Raw genomic sequence first — 15,364 nt, forward strand, 5'->3', positions numbered from 1 at the left:
TTTCTTGGTTTATCACAGGTCACAAGTGTGGTTTACCCTTCCTGTAGTCCTGTTTATGGCCTCTCATTAAGTCTTTAATACGTCCTATAATTAATTTTCCTAATTTATATGACGAAATTTCAACAAATTCAACAGAGAACTTAAGATATTTGTCAGAACTGACGTATCGTAAAATGTGGAAAATCTTGAAATCTTGGTTCTTAGCTAAAACATTTTAAGTTCCACAAATGCTTTACGTCAGTATACGAAATCTTGATTTTGGAAATATTTGACAGCTTGAAATTTTGATCTTGATTTTGGTCTCAGAATTGAGGCCATTGTTTCATTTAATTGGTGATTGCGAAGGCTTAGCAGATTCTTTTCTCCTCCAAAATCGTAACAATGTGTTCTAGAGGTTGTCCAGACGGGTATTTCGTCCATATACGAAAACCCCGTTCAATCATTCCTACACTGAGAGAAATCCGGAAAAGTTAAAATAACATTCCGGAAATGTTAATATTACCCTGCAGTATTGATCCGAAATCGGTGTAAATATTAAGCTTTTTAGGCGTATTAGGGGTTAAATTTACCCTTTTTCATTTTAATTTTACCCTTAAAAAGGTATAAAATTAACATTAAAAAATGTTAATATACTTTTACACCTAAAAACTAGTTAAAGTTAAACTAGCTGTTAAAGTTATGAGGAAAAAATGTTAATCGCACTCTCTTTTTTCTCAGTGTAATAACGGTTTTCAAAGTCAAAGCTTAAAAAGGCTATAGGGAACGTATTTCTCATCCGAATCGTATCATGTATGGCTCATTGGAAAGGTCTTGGAATTTCTGACAAGACTGAACTGGTTCCAATCGGTTATAAGCTAATAATGAAACGTTTCACAACCAATAACTAATTTTTGTTAAAAAGTAGGCCCTAGTCTAGATCACTAATAAGGTTTTCCCCTAAACTATTTTGGGAGATCTTTTGTGTGATTTAAATCTATTCATGAAATCGGTTGTGAACCGGTAAACGGTAAATGTTGCGACAGTACTTTTAACGTATAGCTTCTAAGTCACGAATTTAAGCAATCCGCATATCTGGAACGCTTTGCTACCCCTTTTTATATAAAAGTCTCAAAGGGGCATGGTCTATTTATTTTATTTTAGCTAGATTAAATTGGTAGTGATGGTTTGCTATCAAAAAATCTTGTTAATGGATGAACAGCATCGGGATTAATTTCAACATTTATTTAGTGAAAATAACAAAACACAAATTTGTCCAAAATTTGATAGGAAAAAATAAAATCAGTCAGTAACAAATTTGATCAATAGAATGTTTGAAAATGAGAGAGCTCAGTTATTTATACAAAATCAACAGGAGAAACCAGATTTGTTTGACAAAAAAAAATACAAAATTAATGAGTAAAAAATCAAATTTGATCGGGAATGGCTTCAGCATACTTCTAGATCAGAAAAATTTCATTGAATCAATATTCACATCCCTTTGCATTATGTTTATCTAACTCTTTGGCACTTAATTTGAATTGATCTAAATTGAATTTGTTGTGATGTTTAAAAGAAAAAGAAAAAGAAGAGTGCGAAAGAGTAAGATAGACATATGCAAAGTTTTTAAGAAAAAAAAGGGGAGTGAATTTTGATTTCATGAAATTTTCCTGATCTAAAAGGTGTGCCGAAGGCTTTAACAAATATTTCTTTTATAGACTAAACTAAATTTTGCTGACTAAATTTTGTTTTAATTTGGCTTTTTTTTTTAAATTGTACCATGGATATTTTCCTTACTGTAATTTATTTAATAAAGAAAATTCTACCCAAATTGATTTTTTTCGTGGAATAAACATTATTAGTCAGTAATGGCTCCGGTATACCTAATAGATCAGGAAAATTTCATAAAATCAAAATTCACATACCTTTCCTTCTTAAAAGCTTTGCATATATCTATCCTACTCTTTCGCACTCTTCTTCTTCTTTTGAACATCACACCAAATTAAATTTAGTTCAATCCAGTTTCGAGATCGAAAGGGTGCTTATGCAAATAGTTTAAGAGCAAAAGGGACGCGAATTTTGATTTCATGAAATTATAATGAGCTAAATGGTGTGCCGAAGACATAAATTAGCAATTTGGCTTGTGAAATCGGTAAGTAATTGGCTCTAGCACACCTTTTAGATCAAGAAAATTTCATGAAATCAAAATTCACATCCCCTTTTTTCACATGTTTTGCATATGTCTGTCTCATTCATTCGCACTCCAAATTCGATTGAGCTAAATTGAATTTGTTGTGTTATATAAAGAAAAAAGAATAGTACAAAAGAATAAGATAGACATATGCAAGGAATATGCGAAAGAAAGGAATTCGAATTTCGAGTTCATGAAATTTTCCTGATCTAAAAAGTGTGCCAGAGCAATAATGACTCGGGCCAATCCGGCACATCTTTTAAGTTAGGAAAATTTCGTAAAATTAAAATTCACGTCTTTTTCTCTCTCTCCGTTTTCCATATGCCTATTTCATTCTTTTTCACTCAAAATTCGATTGAACTAAATTAAATTTGATGTGACTTATGTGAATTTCGATTTCATGAAATTTTTTTATCTAAAAGGTGTGCCAGCGCCATAAATAATTCAAATCAGTCAATAAAAACCGCAATTACAATTTTTAATTTTTTTTTTATTACTTGTTAAATTTATTTTCACTAACCTATTTTGCCAAAATACTGCCCAATCTAATGAAATTTTCTTATTGAGCGATGTAATAATTTTCTGACAATTTTTTTACTGATAAAACCTATTTTTACCAACCAAATACGATTTATTTTACCAAAATTTTTATTATTGGCCAAAATACAAAATCCTAACCATTCATTTTAAATAATTTTAAACACGACTGCCTGAGGAAAATTAAAACCGCTCTCTTATAAAGTTCCAAAATATTAAAGACATGTAGGGGAAAGGCTCATAATTTTGTCCAGTTTCTTATTTTGGACACTTTGAGGATAAAATTGGACACTAAAAATAAATTGATTAAAATGATGGATTTTTATTCCAATATTTGATAAACAATGAATTCTATCTAAATATTTGTTCTTTTTGGAAGATTTTGACACTAAATACGTTAAATTTTGAATATGATTTGAGTTGAAATTGCTTTGTTGAAAATTCAGTGTGAGCAATTGCTTACGAGAAATATGACAGATCTTCGTCTTTGCTTCAGTCTTATTTAGCTGTGGTGAAGTACTAACAATATTTCTTCGCCTTTTTTCGAGTGATATTGTTAAATATTCATTGAATATTGTGTTGATTCACGTTAATAGTGATTTGTACATTTGACCTGAAGTGAGATTTGCCTTGTGAATTAGATTTTTCGTGTGAAAAATGGGAAATGTTTTAAGACATTTATCATTGAGGTGATGTTTCTTACAGTAGACTCTCACTCAATCGGGAATATGGGACGAAATGTCATCCGGTTTAGCGATAAAATTGAGCGTCAAAGCCTTTGTAAATTCCACAAAAAGCGCTCAATTATAAAGAATCACGACAAAATAGGAAGAACTACAATGAATTTGAGCGAATTAGCTTCATAATTAAGCATGAAAATTATCAACAAAATTTGACGCCCGATTGAAAAAGAGCCGATTGAGCGAGAGTCTACTGTATTTTGAACAGGTGTTTTTCTCACGAAATTTCGTGAAGTTTAAGCTTTTGTGAAGACTAGGTTGGACAAATGCCTGGAGAAACAAAGGAGCATCATCTCTACGAAAGAGATGTAGCGAGAAATGCCTTGAAAGGCTCCCGGAAAGGCCAGGGAATGAGCGAATCCGCACGTACTTGAAGTACCGAAGTCAACTCACATTAATGAATGATATGGAAAGTTTCCGGGCTTCTTGGGACATTCTACGTTTTTCTTACATGAACAAGAAGAGGACTTGGTAAGATTGGTTCAAGAAATGAAGAAAAATGGGCATCCTGTTGAGGCGGATTATCTGTCCAAATTTACAGCCATGTTGTCAAAATGAATAACCAAGTTGTCCAAAATAAGAGTCAAATTCTCCTCTACATATCAATTCATTTTTAAACGTATTAAAACTAATTTTAGTAAAAATAAGACGATAAATAGTTTGCTAAGTTTCTAAACAACCCTTCTGAAAAGAGAGTAACAAGAAATGTCAACTAGTATTGAAAATATCGCACTTCAAACTTGGAACATCGATCCTTATAAGCAGACTGTCCAAAATTATGAGCCTTTACCCTATAAGATTTTTTTTACCAACTTAAAATACAATTTTATTTTAAAAAACGATTGTTAAAACTGATCTCTCTTGGAGTTCGAGCAGTTAAAAATCTACACTGAGAGAAATCCGAAAAAGTCAAAATAACATTCCGGAAATGTTAATTTTACCCTGCAGTATTGATCCAAAATCGGTGTAAATATTATCCTTTTTATGTGTATTAGGGGTTAAAGGTACCCTTTTTCATGTTAATTTTACTCTTAAAAAGATGTAAAATTAACATTAAAAAATGTTGATATATTTTTACACCTAAAAATGTTAAAGTTATGAGAAAAAAAAGTTAATCGCACCCTCTTTTTTTCTCAGTGTATTAAGAAAATATTTCTCAGTACATTTTCTTAGCAGTTTTTAAAGGGTTAATTCTGGGAAATTTTAGCATAAAAAAACATTAAAGAAATGTGTAACTTACCCATTAAAGTTCGAGCATAATTCTGCGGTTCCATTCTTCACGCGACTAAACAACCCATAGAGCAGCTGTAAATCCGCCAGACGATTTTCCTCCAGCAGACTGTCCAATCCTTTCTGTAGAATCCCCGTGAGATGTTCACTGAGCAGCTGTTTCTCCACCGTATAAATCAATTGTGGCTTCGTGCTTGGATCCAAATAATGCAACAATCGCTCATTCTCCTCGGCCAGCCTCTTGTCAGCGTGTTGCAGATACTCCGGAACATCCAGTTCCTGCATCATCCGTTGCCCTTCAGCCTGATAAAGCTGCCTCGTGGCCACGAGGAATTTATCCTCAAATGCCAACTGATAGATCTGCAAATCCGACAGCATCCTCAGTAGATTCTTCAACAGAGTCCTATCCACTGTATCCCCAGTCCTTTCCTTCTCAATCAAGATCAACAGCCCATCCACTGTCCTCTTCTGCACCAGAATATTGAGTGCAATGTGCTTCCGGAAGAGATCCAGACCCATGTCCCATATCGAATGGACAGTCGGATTCTGTAGTACATACGTCCGATCCAGGTAGAGGAAGATACTTCGGATCATTATCATGAGCTGACAGTGACTCTGCCAGCAACCATTCATATTTTTAAGGTACACCAACTTGTCCATGGTGTCCGCAAGGAAGGGCTCAATATTGGACTTGACATGGGCCTCAGTCAAGGCATAAAGTTTACTGTACAGTTGCGAGTCCATCTTGTGACTGCACAGATTCTCGACTGCCTGGTACAGTTCTTCCAGGGAATAGGCAATGGACTTTGATGTCTGTATGGCCACAACAGCCTTCTCCAGTTTCTCCCACGTTCGCTCCTGATAATTTTCAGGCAAAACAGGCTTGCCTGAGGCAAAGTGGAAAGACAAAAGGAAAGAAGCAATTTAGGAGATTTTTTACTGATTCATCGACAGTACGAATAAAAAATATTCGAACGATTGGGACTGAGTTGAAATGTCTTTGCATTTTTGTCAAAATTTATAGGGTAAGTGTGCCAAATTTCGGCCAGCTTCTAATTTCGGCCACTTTGAATGTAATTTCGGCCATGGAAATAAATTAATTAAAATGATGTATGTTATCTTCGAATAGTCAATGAATTCATTTTGCTTTTAAATATTTCAAAATGTCAGTTGTGGGGTTATGTTAAAAAATTCGTATTCTGGATTAATGAAAATCATATTTATGTGCTTCTTCCTGAATGTTTACATACATTATAATCGTATTAAATGAAATGAAAGTTTGATACCATTAAGACTTATGAGAAAGTACGGGAATTTGATTCAAAGTATAATTTAATCTCACATAAATTTCGTTGGTTTTGAAAAAAATCTTTCTAATTTGGGAGGAGAGAAATGTCAAAAGTACCCCCCGAGCGTTCGAATTTAGAAGACTCTACTTATTCATTTTAGGATGTATTAACACAAAGACTGTTAAATTTTAGGTATAAATTTGAATTTAAATTGCGATGTAAAAACTCAATGTGGAAAGAGTCTAAAAAAAATGTCACAGATCGATTGTGTTTCTAGTAGTCTTGGGATTTGTGGTTAAGTGCAGAAGGTTTTTCTTTAGTGTTTTTCATGAAAATTGATTAGTTTCCATTAAAGATTGTTTCTGTTTATGTGAATAGTGAATCAATCTTTAAATTTCAGGTAAAATTTCCCAGCTGGATCCTGTATTTCGCATGAAAAAAGTATATACTTTGTGAGCGTCTCTTCGGTGAGGTAGTATCGACGGGAATCTGTGCGTAAATTTGAGATGCTACTATTCAGGTCTTCAGGACAAATTACACAGAAGATCTCAAGACTTGTGGGTCATATAAACGTATTAAACTAAATATTAAACTCGTTCCGTATGACGTTTTGAAATTTTTTATCCGTTGCTTCACAAAAGGTAGTCACAAACAGGGTGGCCGGTATTGCACTCAAAGTGGCTGGAATACTACCCAAAGCAATGTCCACATTTTTATTAATTTTTCAATATTTTAGGAAGTGATTTAAAGAAAACAAGACTATAAACTAGTTTTCAAGGTTCCACACAACCTTCCCGAAAAGGTAGTAACAAGAAATATCAATATGAATTAAAAATATTGCATATCAAATTTAGGTCTTTAGTGCTTATTTGCAACTATGCCGAAATTTGGCACACTTACCCTATCAAATTTTACTTAATCGATTTTCTTAACAAGAAAAATATGCTAAACAAAAAATAATAGCTTTTTAATGGAAAAAAACACACAACGTCATTAAAAGTATAGTCAGTAGTCGTGTCAGCGAACCTTTCCGAAAAGAAAAATTTCATGAAATCAAAATGCACATCCCTTTCATTCTTAAAAGCTTTTCGTGTGTCTATCTCATTCTATCGCACTCTTCTTCTTCTTTTAAACATCAAATCAAACTAAATTTAGCTCAATCGAATTTGGTATGTGAAAAAATGAGATAGCCATGTGCAAAACGTTTGGAAAAAGAAGCGGTACGAATTTTAATTTCATGAATTGTGTTTCCTTATCTAAAACGTGTGCCGGAGCCATTAATTCAAATTTTTATCATAACAAAATATTTTCCTTTGTTTTAGTAATAAAAATACAAGTTTTTGGTTAAAAAATCATAAAAATTTTTTCTGACAGAGCAATTAAATTAAATTGAGGTTAGCGGTTAAATCGTATTAGAGTAAAATAGGAAACCAATGGAACAAAATCTCTTTTTGTTATATTTTCTGATAATATATAGCACTAGCGCCATTTGCGACCAGTAGACGAACTGTGCATATTTTTTAACCCTCTATCAGGTAAGGTAAGACCGTCTCAAGACGGTCATCACAAAAATCACATTTACGCGATTGCAAAGTTTCTATTTACTTAAAATTGCTTTTATTCATTTAGTTATAATCTTACTGATATTAATTCTGAAAATAAATGTAAATTAAGGCAGTAAATGCGAATTTAAATGCAGTAATTGTGTGTTTTCGGTAAGTGCCTTAACACGTGGTAACTGTTAGAAAGTTAAACGATACGAATCGAATTTGAATACATTTTCGTAATATTTAATATTATATATTACGACGAATTTGCCTCTTAAATGGCTAGGGGTAATGAAATATTCACGACAGTCAAAAATAGAGACAATCGAACAATAGCCAATCTAAAATTGCAGAATAGTGGTTTCAGCGTATTATTTACACTTAAGCACTATACTTCGGGAATTATTAATTAATTCATTAATTAATTCATTAATTTTGTTTGACTTAGGGGAAGTGAGACACCTTTGAAATTGTGATTTTTCCCTATTTTTAAATAAAATTGAGCCTTATAGTGATATAATTTAACTGCACAAATAGATTGAAAAGCTAAATTACGTTATTATGATATGGATTTAGTTCCACTTAAACATAGGAGAAAAATCCCAATTTCAAAATTACCCCACTTTCAAAGGTCCCCATTTCCCCCTATTTCTATTATTTTATTGTAAATTTTAGATCAAACGGCAAGACATATTGAGAAAGACTTTCCGCTGACCCTCCTCTCCGCCCACAATCTTTTTTTTTTGTGCATTTTGACCTATTTACTGATACACTGAGGATTCTAATAAACCTCTTCTTTAATAAAATAAGTTCTTTAGTTAACCCTTTAAGGATGATTGGAACACCGGTGTCCCATAAAGAAAATAATTTTTCCTGACTAGTTATTTTTTATCTTATGTTTGTACGTAATTGCGAAGGATAAGGTTGAAGGAATTTAGGATATTTTTTGCAAGTCTCCAGCTATTTGCTAAATAATAAATTTTTAAGCTTAAAAATTACGATTTTTTAAATTGTCATAATGAAAATAAATTTTAATTATTTTTTTATACTTCCATTTTTTTATGCAAAACCGTTTTAGAAGAAGAAACTACAAGACTCAAACATAATATTTTTCATTAAAGTGAAAATTATCATTCATTGGTATTGTCAGAAAAATTACTTAAATTTTTGGGCTATTTTGTCTCTATCGCTCATATAGGTAAAAAATACACCGAATCAGACTCTGTTGGATTTTCTAAGGCTAGATGTAAGACCTTTAACTGATTTTGTATATCGGTTTCATTTTTATTGCTGATTTTTGATCCGCGAAAACTGTCTCGTCCTTAAAGGGTTAAGTGCCTTTTAGGTTCAAACTTTTGACGCATTTCTGTACGCAAATGTTATTGAAGGTCGAAAGTAAATATGGTAAACGAATATTATATGGTAACAGTGCCAAATTTTAGTATAGTTGCATGCAAGCGCCAAAGACTTAAATTCCTAAAATTTAAAATGTAATTTTTCTTAATATTAAAATTGAATTTTTTGTTACTTCTTTTTTTAGAGTGTTCCTTGAAACTTTGTAGATAGTTTATCGTCTTTGCTTTCTCTAAAATCATTTTTAATACATTTTAAAATGAATGAAAATAGACATAGCTTTGGGTAATATTTCGGCCACCTTGATAATACTTGCCCTTCCGGAATTCTTCATCACATCATCTAGTTCCTGGAAGCGACATTTTTTGTTTTTCTTTTTTAACATTGTATTAATCATTACAGTACGCAAAAGCTCAAATTTAAGCAACAAAAGAAGTGTCCGAAATTGCAAGTTGGCCGAAAATTGGTACAGTTACCCTATTAAAAAGATTGTAATGAATCTTAGCTAAAACTTACACAAAGAAATAGTAATAATTTCATATCCGAAGGTAGACATAAACCTTTCTTTCAAACTCATTTTTTTTAAAGTGAAAAAAGGAATGAAAATCTATAAACCATATTTCTATCAATTTTGAGAAGTATGGATGAAATTGAATGGTATTGGAATTTCGAAGATATAAATCAGTTCCAAAAGGTTAGAGAAAATTTTGAAATGCACTACGAATAGGGCTTAAAGCGATTTTAAATTACGTAAAATCAGTTAATACAAAAAAGCAAAAAAGGAAAGAACTTTTCGTAATGCCCAGCTCACAATAACTTTTGTTTGTAAACTTGTTTTCAAAATTTCCTATGAGAGAGAGCGAGATGACTAGATCTAGATCTCACTCACTCTCATTAAAATGTCAAAAACATGTTTACTAAACAAAAGTTGTTGTGCGTTGGGCATAAAGCACGGACTAGTGCGCCCGATTATTTTTTTTATTATTTAAATTTGAATAAACTTTATTCTTCATCAAGATAAATAAACAATAAATAAACAAAATTTAAATTCTATATTGCAAAATTGTTATTAAAATAATTTGTAGTTTTTGCAGTTTTTAACTTTTTTTTAAATTTTTAATGAAATATTAAAAAAAAGAGTGCATTAATAATTTTTCTATGATAACGCTCAAGGTGAGGAGTTGAACCCAATACGACAGTTCAAGGCTATTGACCTTGACCCTATCTCGATAAGCCGTTTAAAAAGATAATGTTCCTAAATCCAATTTATCAAAGATCGTCATTTTTCTAAAATACCGATTGAATATTAAACTTAAAGTTTTAGAAAAATAGTAATTCTATTTTAGCTGATTTTTTAATTTAGAGAAAATGGTGAAAATCTTTGTTTTCAAGATGTCCCTAGAAATGTTTACAGAAGTGTTTTTTCAGAATTCAAGACATTTGAGACCTTCGCCCAGAAAACCAGTTTCTAACTAAAATGCTGCATTTTTCTATTGGGAAATGTCTTGGGCATCCTCATTGGATTCCAATAATGAGTCCTAGGATCCTGTAGATGGTCTAACTTGGGATCTTTGGACAAAAATCTCGCTCCCGGACAAAATGTCAGCAGTGTCAGGGTAAAGTGAGGTTATGTCAACGCCCTCCCATCTCTTTCGGAAACCTTGAATGCCCAAAAAGGGCATTTTGACTGTGAAAACACTACCCCAGTCACATAGATTAGTGAAATTTCACTCTATGGAACTTACTTTTGAAGTTCTTGATGACCAGTTTCTTGATGTCGCCCGGCTTGGCGGCCAGATTGTTAGTGGGCATCTTGAGGAGGGCCCCATTTGAGTTGCCGAGGGCAGAGAAATTGGCACGCTTTTCCTCCTGCCCACTCTCCGCCTTCACATTCATCCTGTGCCTCTTGGCCGGGGGATGGAGGCTAACTGGATTGACCACCGTCTGGTTCTCGCACTGCTGCTTCCTGCCACCACTTGTGATACTTTCTCTCTGCAATCTTTCCGAGTTGCTAGACATAGAATTGCATATTTCGACACTTGGCCACTGCCTGAGGATGATACGATGGTCGTTTTGGGGGCACACACACCGCTTAATTGCTAAATTTGAAGATGTAAAAATACCAAACTTTCCACGGACAAAATGTTTCCACCATACATTCGACGACTCGCGATGTCGCACTTTCAATCTCTCCAAAACTCCGATCCAGAAGTCTCCACGGACTTCTGATTGGTTGGGCCGAACAACCCCTTGCGCTATTCCTTACGGTTGGTAGAAGAGTACTCAAATTTGGTTAAAATCATCTGAGAATTCATTTTTTTCCTTACTCTCAATACCGCTCTGATAATTCTTTTATTTTTAAACCATTTTTTAGCATGGCAAACTTAATATAAAAGCTTATTTTTTAAATATTTTTAGAGAAAACATTTTCATAAGCATGATTCACAGAAGGTCAGCTGGGTAAAGTCTCCACTGTCATTTCTGTTTGTTTTTTTATTTTGCGAAAACAATTATTTTATTATGAAAATATACATTTTTTGCAGAGCTATTGCCTTAAAACTTTCAGCAAAACTCTCTCAATTGTCACAATAATTTGCAAAAATTAATTGTTTACAGAGCGTGCTGCGGTTTTGAGATAATTTTCGTGAATTTGGGATTTCTCCTGAACATCTCAATGACTGCTTAAATTCTTTTCTGTAAAATTACTGTAGTAATTCTGGGAGTAAACATTTAGTAGACAATTTGAAAGGCTTAAAATTTACGCATCCTGGCCGGTTTTGAGAAGCCTGAGGGCTTTCTGGAGGTTGTCAATGGCTGTTGAGATATCATCATAGTTCAGGGCACTTCCAGCCCATTTGCAGTATTTCTGGGCTTTGGTGATCTGATCGGGTGTTAGAGTGACATCACCCTGGGGCGGTTGGTACAGTTCACTTTCCTCCGAACCGGTTGGAATGTAAGCCTGGAAGCCGCCTGGGGGCTTTTCTGGCTCCTTTGGTGGATCCGGAAGCTGTTCTGGAGATGTAATATCAATGGCACCCGTATCTGGATTTATGGGCACTGATGGTGGCTGTACGAAGCCCATAGTTGGTGACTGGGGCCCCTGAGAGGCATCATTTGATGCATCTTCTGTTCCTTCCTCCTCCTCATTCTCCTCCCCAGTGGCCATAGGACCAGGAATTGGAGTTTCACCATTTTTCAGGCAATTGTGTATATAAGCTGCCTTCCATTTGGCATACTTCCTGTTCTGCTGCACCTCATCCGTGAGTTCCCCAAAGGTCAACAAGACATCGTAAATCATTCCGGCCGTATAGAAAGCCTTCACAACATTCCTGAAAATAATTTAATAAAAACATCTTCCAGAAAATTCACCTCAGTTCACTTACTTTCCAAAATTTCCTTCCCTGTCCTGTTTGTCTGCATACAGAAAGAGTTTGAGGGCATAATTCTCGAGGTAAGCTTGACCAGCAACTTCATTAGTTATCGATTCATTTCCACTGTTTTCCTTCTTCGTTTTTTCCAACCAATCCATCAGTTCTAAAAAAATACAAAGGCAGGAATCTTGTTAAGGAAGTTCCACAAAGAAATCTTAGGTAGCTTACCCAGGAACAATTTGGTCTCTTCGGGCTTCTGGGAGGAAAGTTTGAGACCCAGCTGCAGAGCATAGAGCCTTGACCAGTAAGCCACAATAATATCACGGGAATCATGTTCTGAGGCGGTTTTGAGGTAATGGGCAATCGACTTGAGACTTGGGGGACATTCTGAGAACTGGACACTGCCCGACATGGTCAAATTTTTGTCTGAAAAAGCGCAGGAAAATCACAAGAAAAAATACCAGAAAATTTTTGACAACAAACGCCCTGATGATTCATGTAGTACTAGAACACGTTATTGATACCCCTTTCGTTGCTGGGTACTGTCGATGCTGTCAGTTTAAATTTGGATTCACCGTTATAAAAAGAATTTTAGAAAAGGCGCATTTTTTAACCAATATACGGTAAGGCCTCTACATTGGGAACAATTTTTATAAAAAAAATGCTTTTTTTGACAGAATTTTGACGTTTTCATCTACAGCACTACAGGCAATTTCTTTCAAAAAAGCAATTTTTGACGAAAATTGCTCCCAATGTGTAGAGGTCTTAAGACGCAGGACGTAATATTCCACTTAAAACTGCAAACCTTAGATACTCAATGGCTCAATTATTGGATAGAAAAGTGTTGAATTAAATAGACCAATATCAATTTATCAGATTACGTTTGTGAATTTGGCCTTTGTCTCTAGTGTGCCATAACTTACAGAACTTACCTTACTTCAATGAAAGTGTAAAGCGGTCTTCAAACTAAAGCTGTCTGCACACTAGCCAAATTATTGCAATAATAAAATTTCAAAATGACATTGAAATAATACTTAAATATTGTAGAGAATATTAAAACCAATATTTCAATATTCGCCTACACACTGAAGAAATTGACTTCAATATTAAAACTTCAATATTACAACTTATTAAAATACCACTCTAGTCAGAGATTCAGTTCCTTCAAACATCGAAAACTCTTGGAATTAGCATATCTTTATGAACACGAAGACATCTCAGAATGTAATCATAGACAGAACCAGAGATTCTGCTGTATATCCTGCAAAATACCCAAGTTGGTCAGAAGATTTCTCGTGGTTTCTCCAGAAATACAGATCTTCTGAAATTTTCTTCTGTATTTTGTCAAGAACACCCAAAATACCCAAGTTGGTCAGAAGATTTCTCCTGGTTTCTCCAGAAAATACAGATCTTCTGAAATTTTCTTCTGTATTTTGTCAAAAACTCCCAAAATACCCAAGTTGGTCAGAAGATTTCTCCTGATTTCTCCAGAAAATACAGATCTTCTGGGATTTTCTTTTGTATTTTGTCAAGAACATCGAAAATACCCAAGTTGGTCAGAAGATTTCTCCTGGTTTCTCCAGGAAAAAACAGATCTTCTGAAATTTTCTTCTGTATTTTGTCAAGAACACCCAAAATACCCAAGTTGGTCAGAAGATTTCTAATGGTTTGTCCAAGAAAATACAGATCTTCTGAGATTTTCTTCTGTATTTTGTCAAGAACTCCCAAAATACCCAAGTTGGTCAGAAGATTTCTCCTGGTTTCTCCAGAAAATACAGATCTTCTGAAATTTTCTTCTGTATTTTGTCAAAAACTCCTAAAATACCTAAGTTGGTCAGAAGATTTCTCCTGATTTCTCCAGGAGAAATCTAATGGGATCTACGGAGCCAAGAAAAATCTTCTGACCAACTTGAGAATTCTGAGTGTATTTGACCAAGTGCACAACAAAATTCCAGAGAAACTATGATTTCCTGGTAGAATCAGATGAGAAGTGCTAACCAAGCTGGGTTCTTGAGAGGATTTGACAAAATCTACAGCGAAATTCCAAGAATCTAGAATTTTCGCTGTAGATTGCAGGAAGAGATGTGTCCTGACTTGGATTTTGATTTTGGATATGATTTTATTCATGAAAAAGGAAATCCCAGCAATTCTGTGATGTTCTAATCGAAGAAGATTCCTACCATCAATTTGATATTTAGAATTTCTTTGAAATTTTATTTCAATGTGACTTTGTAAATTTTTATTGACATTATTTAGCCTGGTGTGTAGCCATTCAAAATAATGAAATAAAATATTGAAAAAATGCTCCATATTGAAACAAGTATTGCAATAATTGCCTGCACACTGGACAATTTTCTTCAATATTGAAACTTTTATATCAATAAATCTTTGCAATGTGGAGGAATCCTTGTCAATATTGGATATTGAAAAGAAATATTGCAATAAATGTTGTCTAGTGTGTAGCCAACTTAAAGCTTTAGCCCAGTTCTTGAAAGTCTTAAAATCCTAAATAGTGAGCAATTTTGTTACCTTTTGAGAGCCTAATATGTTGTTTATCTTTAATAATTCAATCCAAAGTTAAATTTTTCCAAAAAATCGTGATTGATAAAAAATTAGAGTAGTTAAGCCATATGGCTAAGCCTTAGGTCTGAAACCCGTATAATGTATCGCCAAAAAGCTGTAAATTAATAAACATGGTCTCTAATATGCTAAATGGATTGAGATTAAAAATATAATTTAAAAAAATGCATTTTTTCAGTGATATTGTGAATAGATTTATTTGTAGAAATATATTATCATTATTATGGAACTAGTAAAATCATCAAAAATAGCAATGACTAATGATCACCAGTTGTATTATTTTGAAATCTTTCCAATCTCACCTCCAAGATCTTCAAGACAATCCCTTTTTTTCTTCTCAGAGTGTCCGTCAATCTTTTATCTAAAGAATTTAACTATTTATTGATATTTGTAGTATGTAATTTTCATTTTTTTTAAACATGTTCTTCTGTAATACTGACTTTATGAATTTATAGGGATTTTAAAAGCATTTCTCGCTCAATTTCTCTACTTTTCTATCTGTTTTCATTTTTTTTTGTCAATTATTGTACTGAAGTTGTGTGATTTTTTC

At 33.6% G+C, this 15,364-nt stretch overlaps 2 protein-coding genes across 2 annotated transcripts in view; both read right to left on the reverse strand.

Annotated features, from left to right (window-relative positions):
• The window catches only part of LOC129801475 (cullin-4A), a 20,075-nt gene extending 8,986 nt beyond the window's left edge, over positions 1 to 11,089 (reverse strand). Inside the window, exons 1-2 of the mRNA XM_055846574.1 lie at positions 10,609 to 11,089; positions 4,685 to 5,561 (exon numbers count right to left, since the gene is read on the reverse strand). Of these exons, the coding sequence (XP_055702549.1) occupies positions 4,685 to 5,561; positions 10,609 to 10,882 (1,151 nt within the window). The 5' untranslated portion in view covers positions 10,883 to 11,089. The remainder of the gene's footprint in view (positions 1 to 4,684; positions 5,562 to 10,608) is intronic.
• Positions 11,090 to 11,347: 258 nt separating this feature from the next.
• LOC129801569 (vacuolar protein sorting-associated protein VTA1 homolog) lies at positions 11,348 to 12,744 on the reverse strand. The gene is made up of 3 exons (XM_055846782.1): positions 12,463 to 12,744; positions 12,247 to 12,397; positions 11,348 to 12,192 (listed from the first exon to the last, which is right to left on the reverse strand). The coding sequence occupies exons 1-3, from the start codon at positions 12,644 to 12,646 to the stop codon at positions 11,622 to 11,624; spliced, it is 906 nt and encodes a 301-aa protein (XP_055702757.1). The 5' UTR covers positions 12,647 to 12,744; the 3' UTR covers positions 11,348 to 11,621.
• Positions 12,745 to 15,364: the final 2,620 nt, after the last annotated feature.

Source organism: Phlebotomus papatasi, chromosome 2, assembly GCF_024763615.1.
Source record: "Phlebotomus papatasi isolate M1 chromosome 2, Ppap_2.1, whole genome shotgun sequence".
Classification (NCBI taxonomy): Eukaryota; Metazoa; Arthropoda; class Insecta; order Diptera; family Psychodidae; genus Phlebotomus; species Phlebotomus papatasi.

What these genes read in the sequence shown, in the direction of transcription:
- LOC129801569 (XM_055846782.1), bottom strand. Translation starts at nt 12,646, where the DNA reads ATGTCGGGCAGTGTCCAGTTCTCAGAATGTCCCCCAAGTCTCAAGTCG. An exon ending in AGAGACCAAATTGTTCCTGG is followed by an intron (nt 12,398 to 12,462) that starts GTAAGCTACCTA and finishes GTATTTTTTTAG; the next exon opens with AACTGATGGATTGGTTGGAA. An exon ending in AGGGAAGGAAATTTTGGAAA is followed by an intron (nt 12,193 to 12,246) that starts GTAAGTGAACTG and finishes AATTATTTTCAG; the next exon opens with GAATGTTGTGAAGGCTTTCT.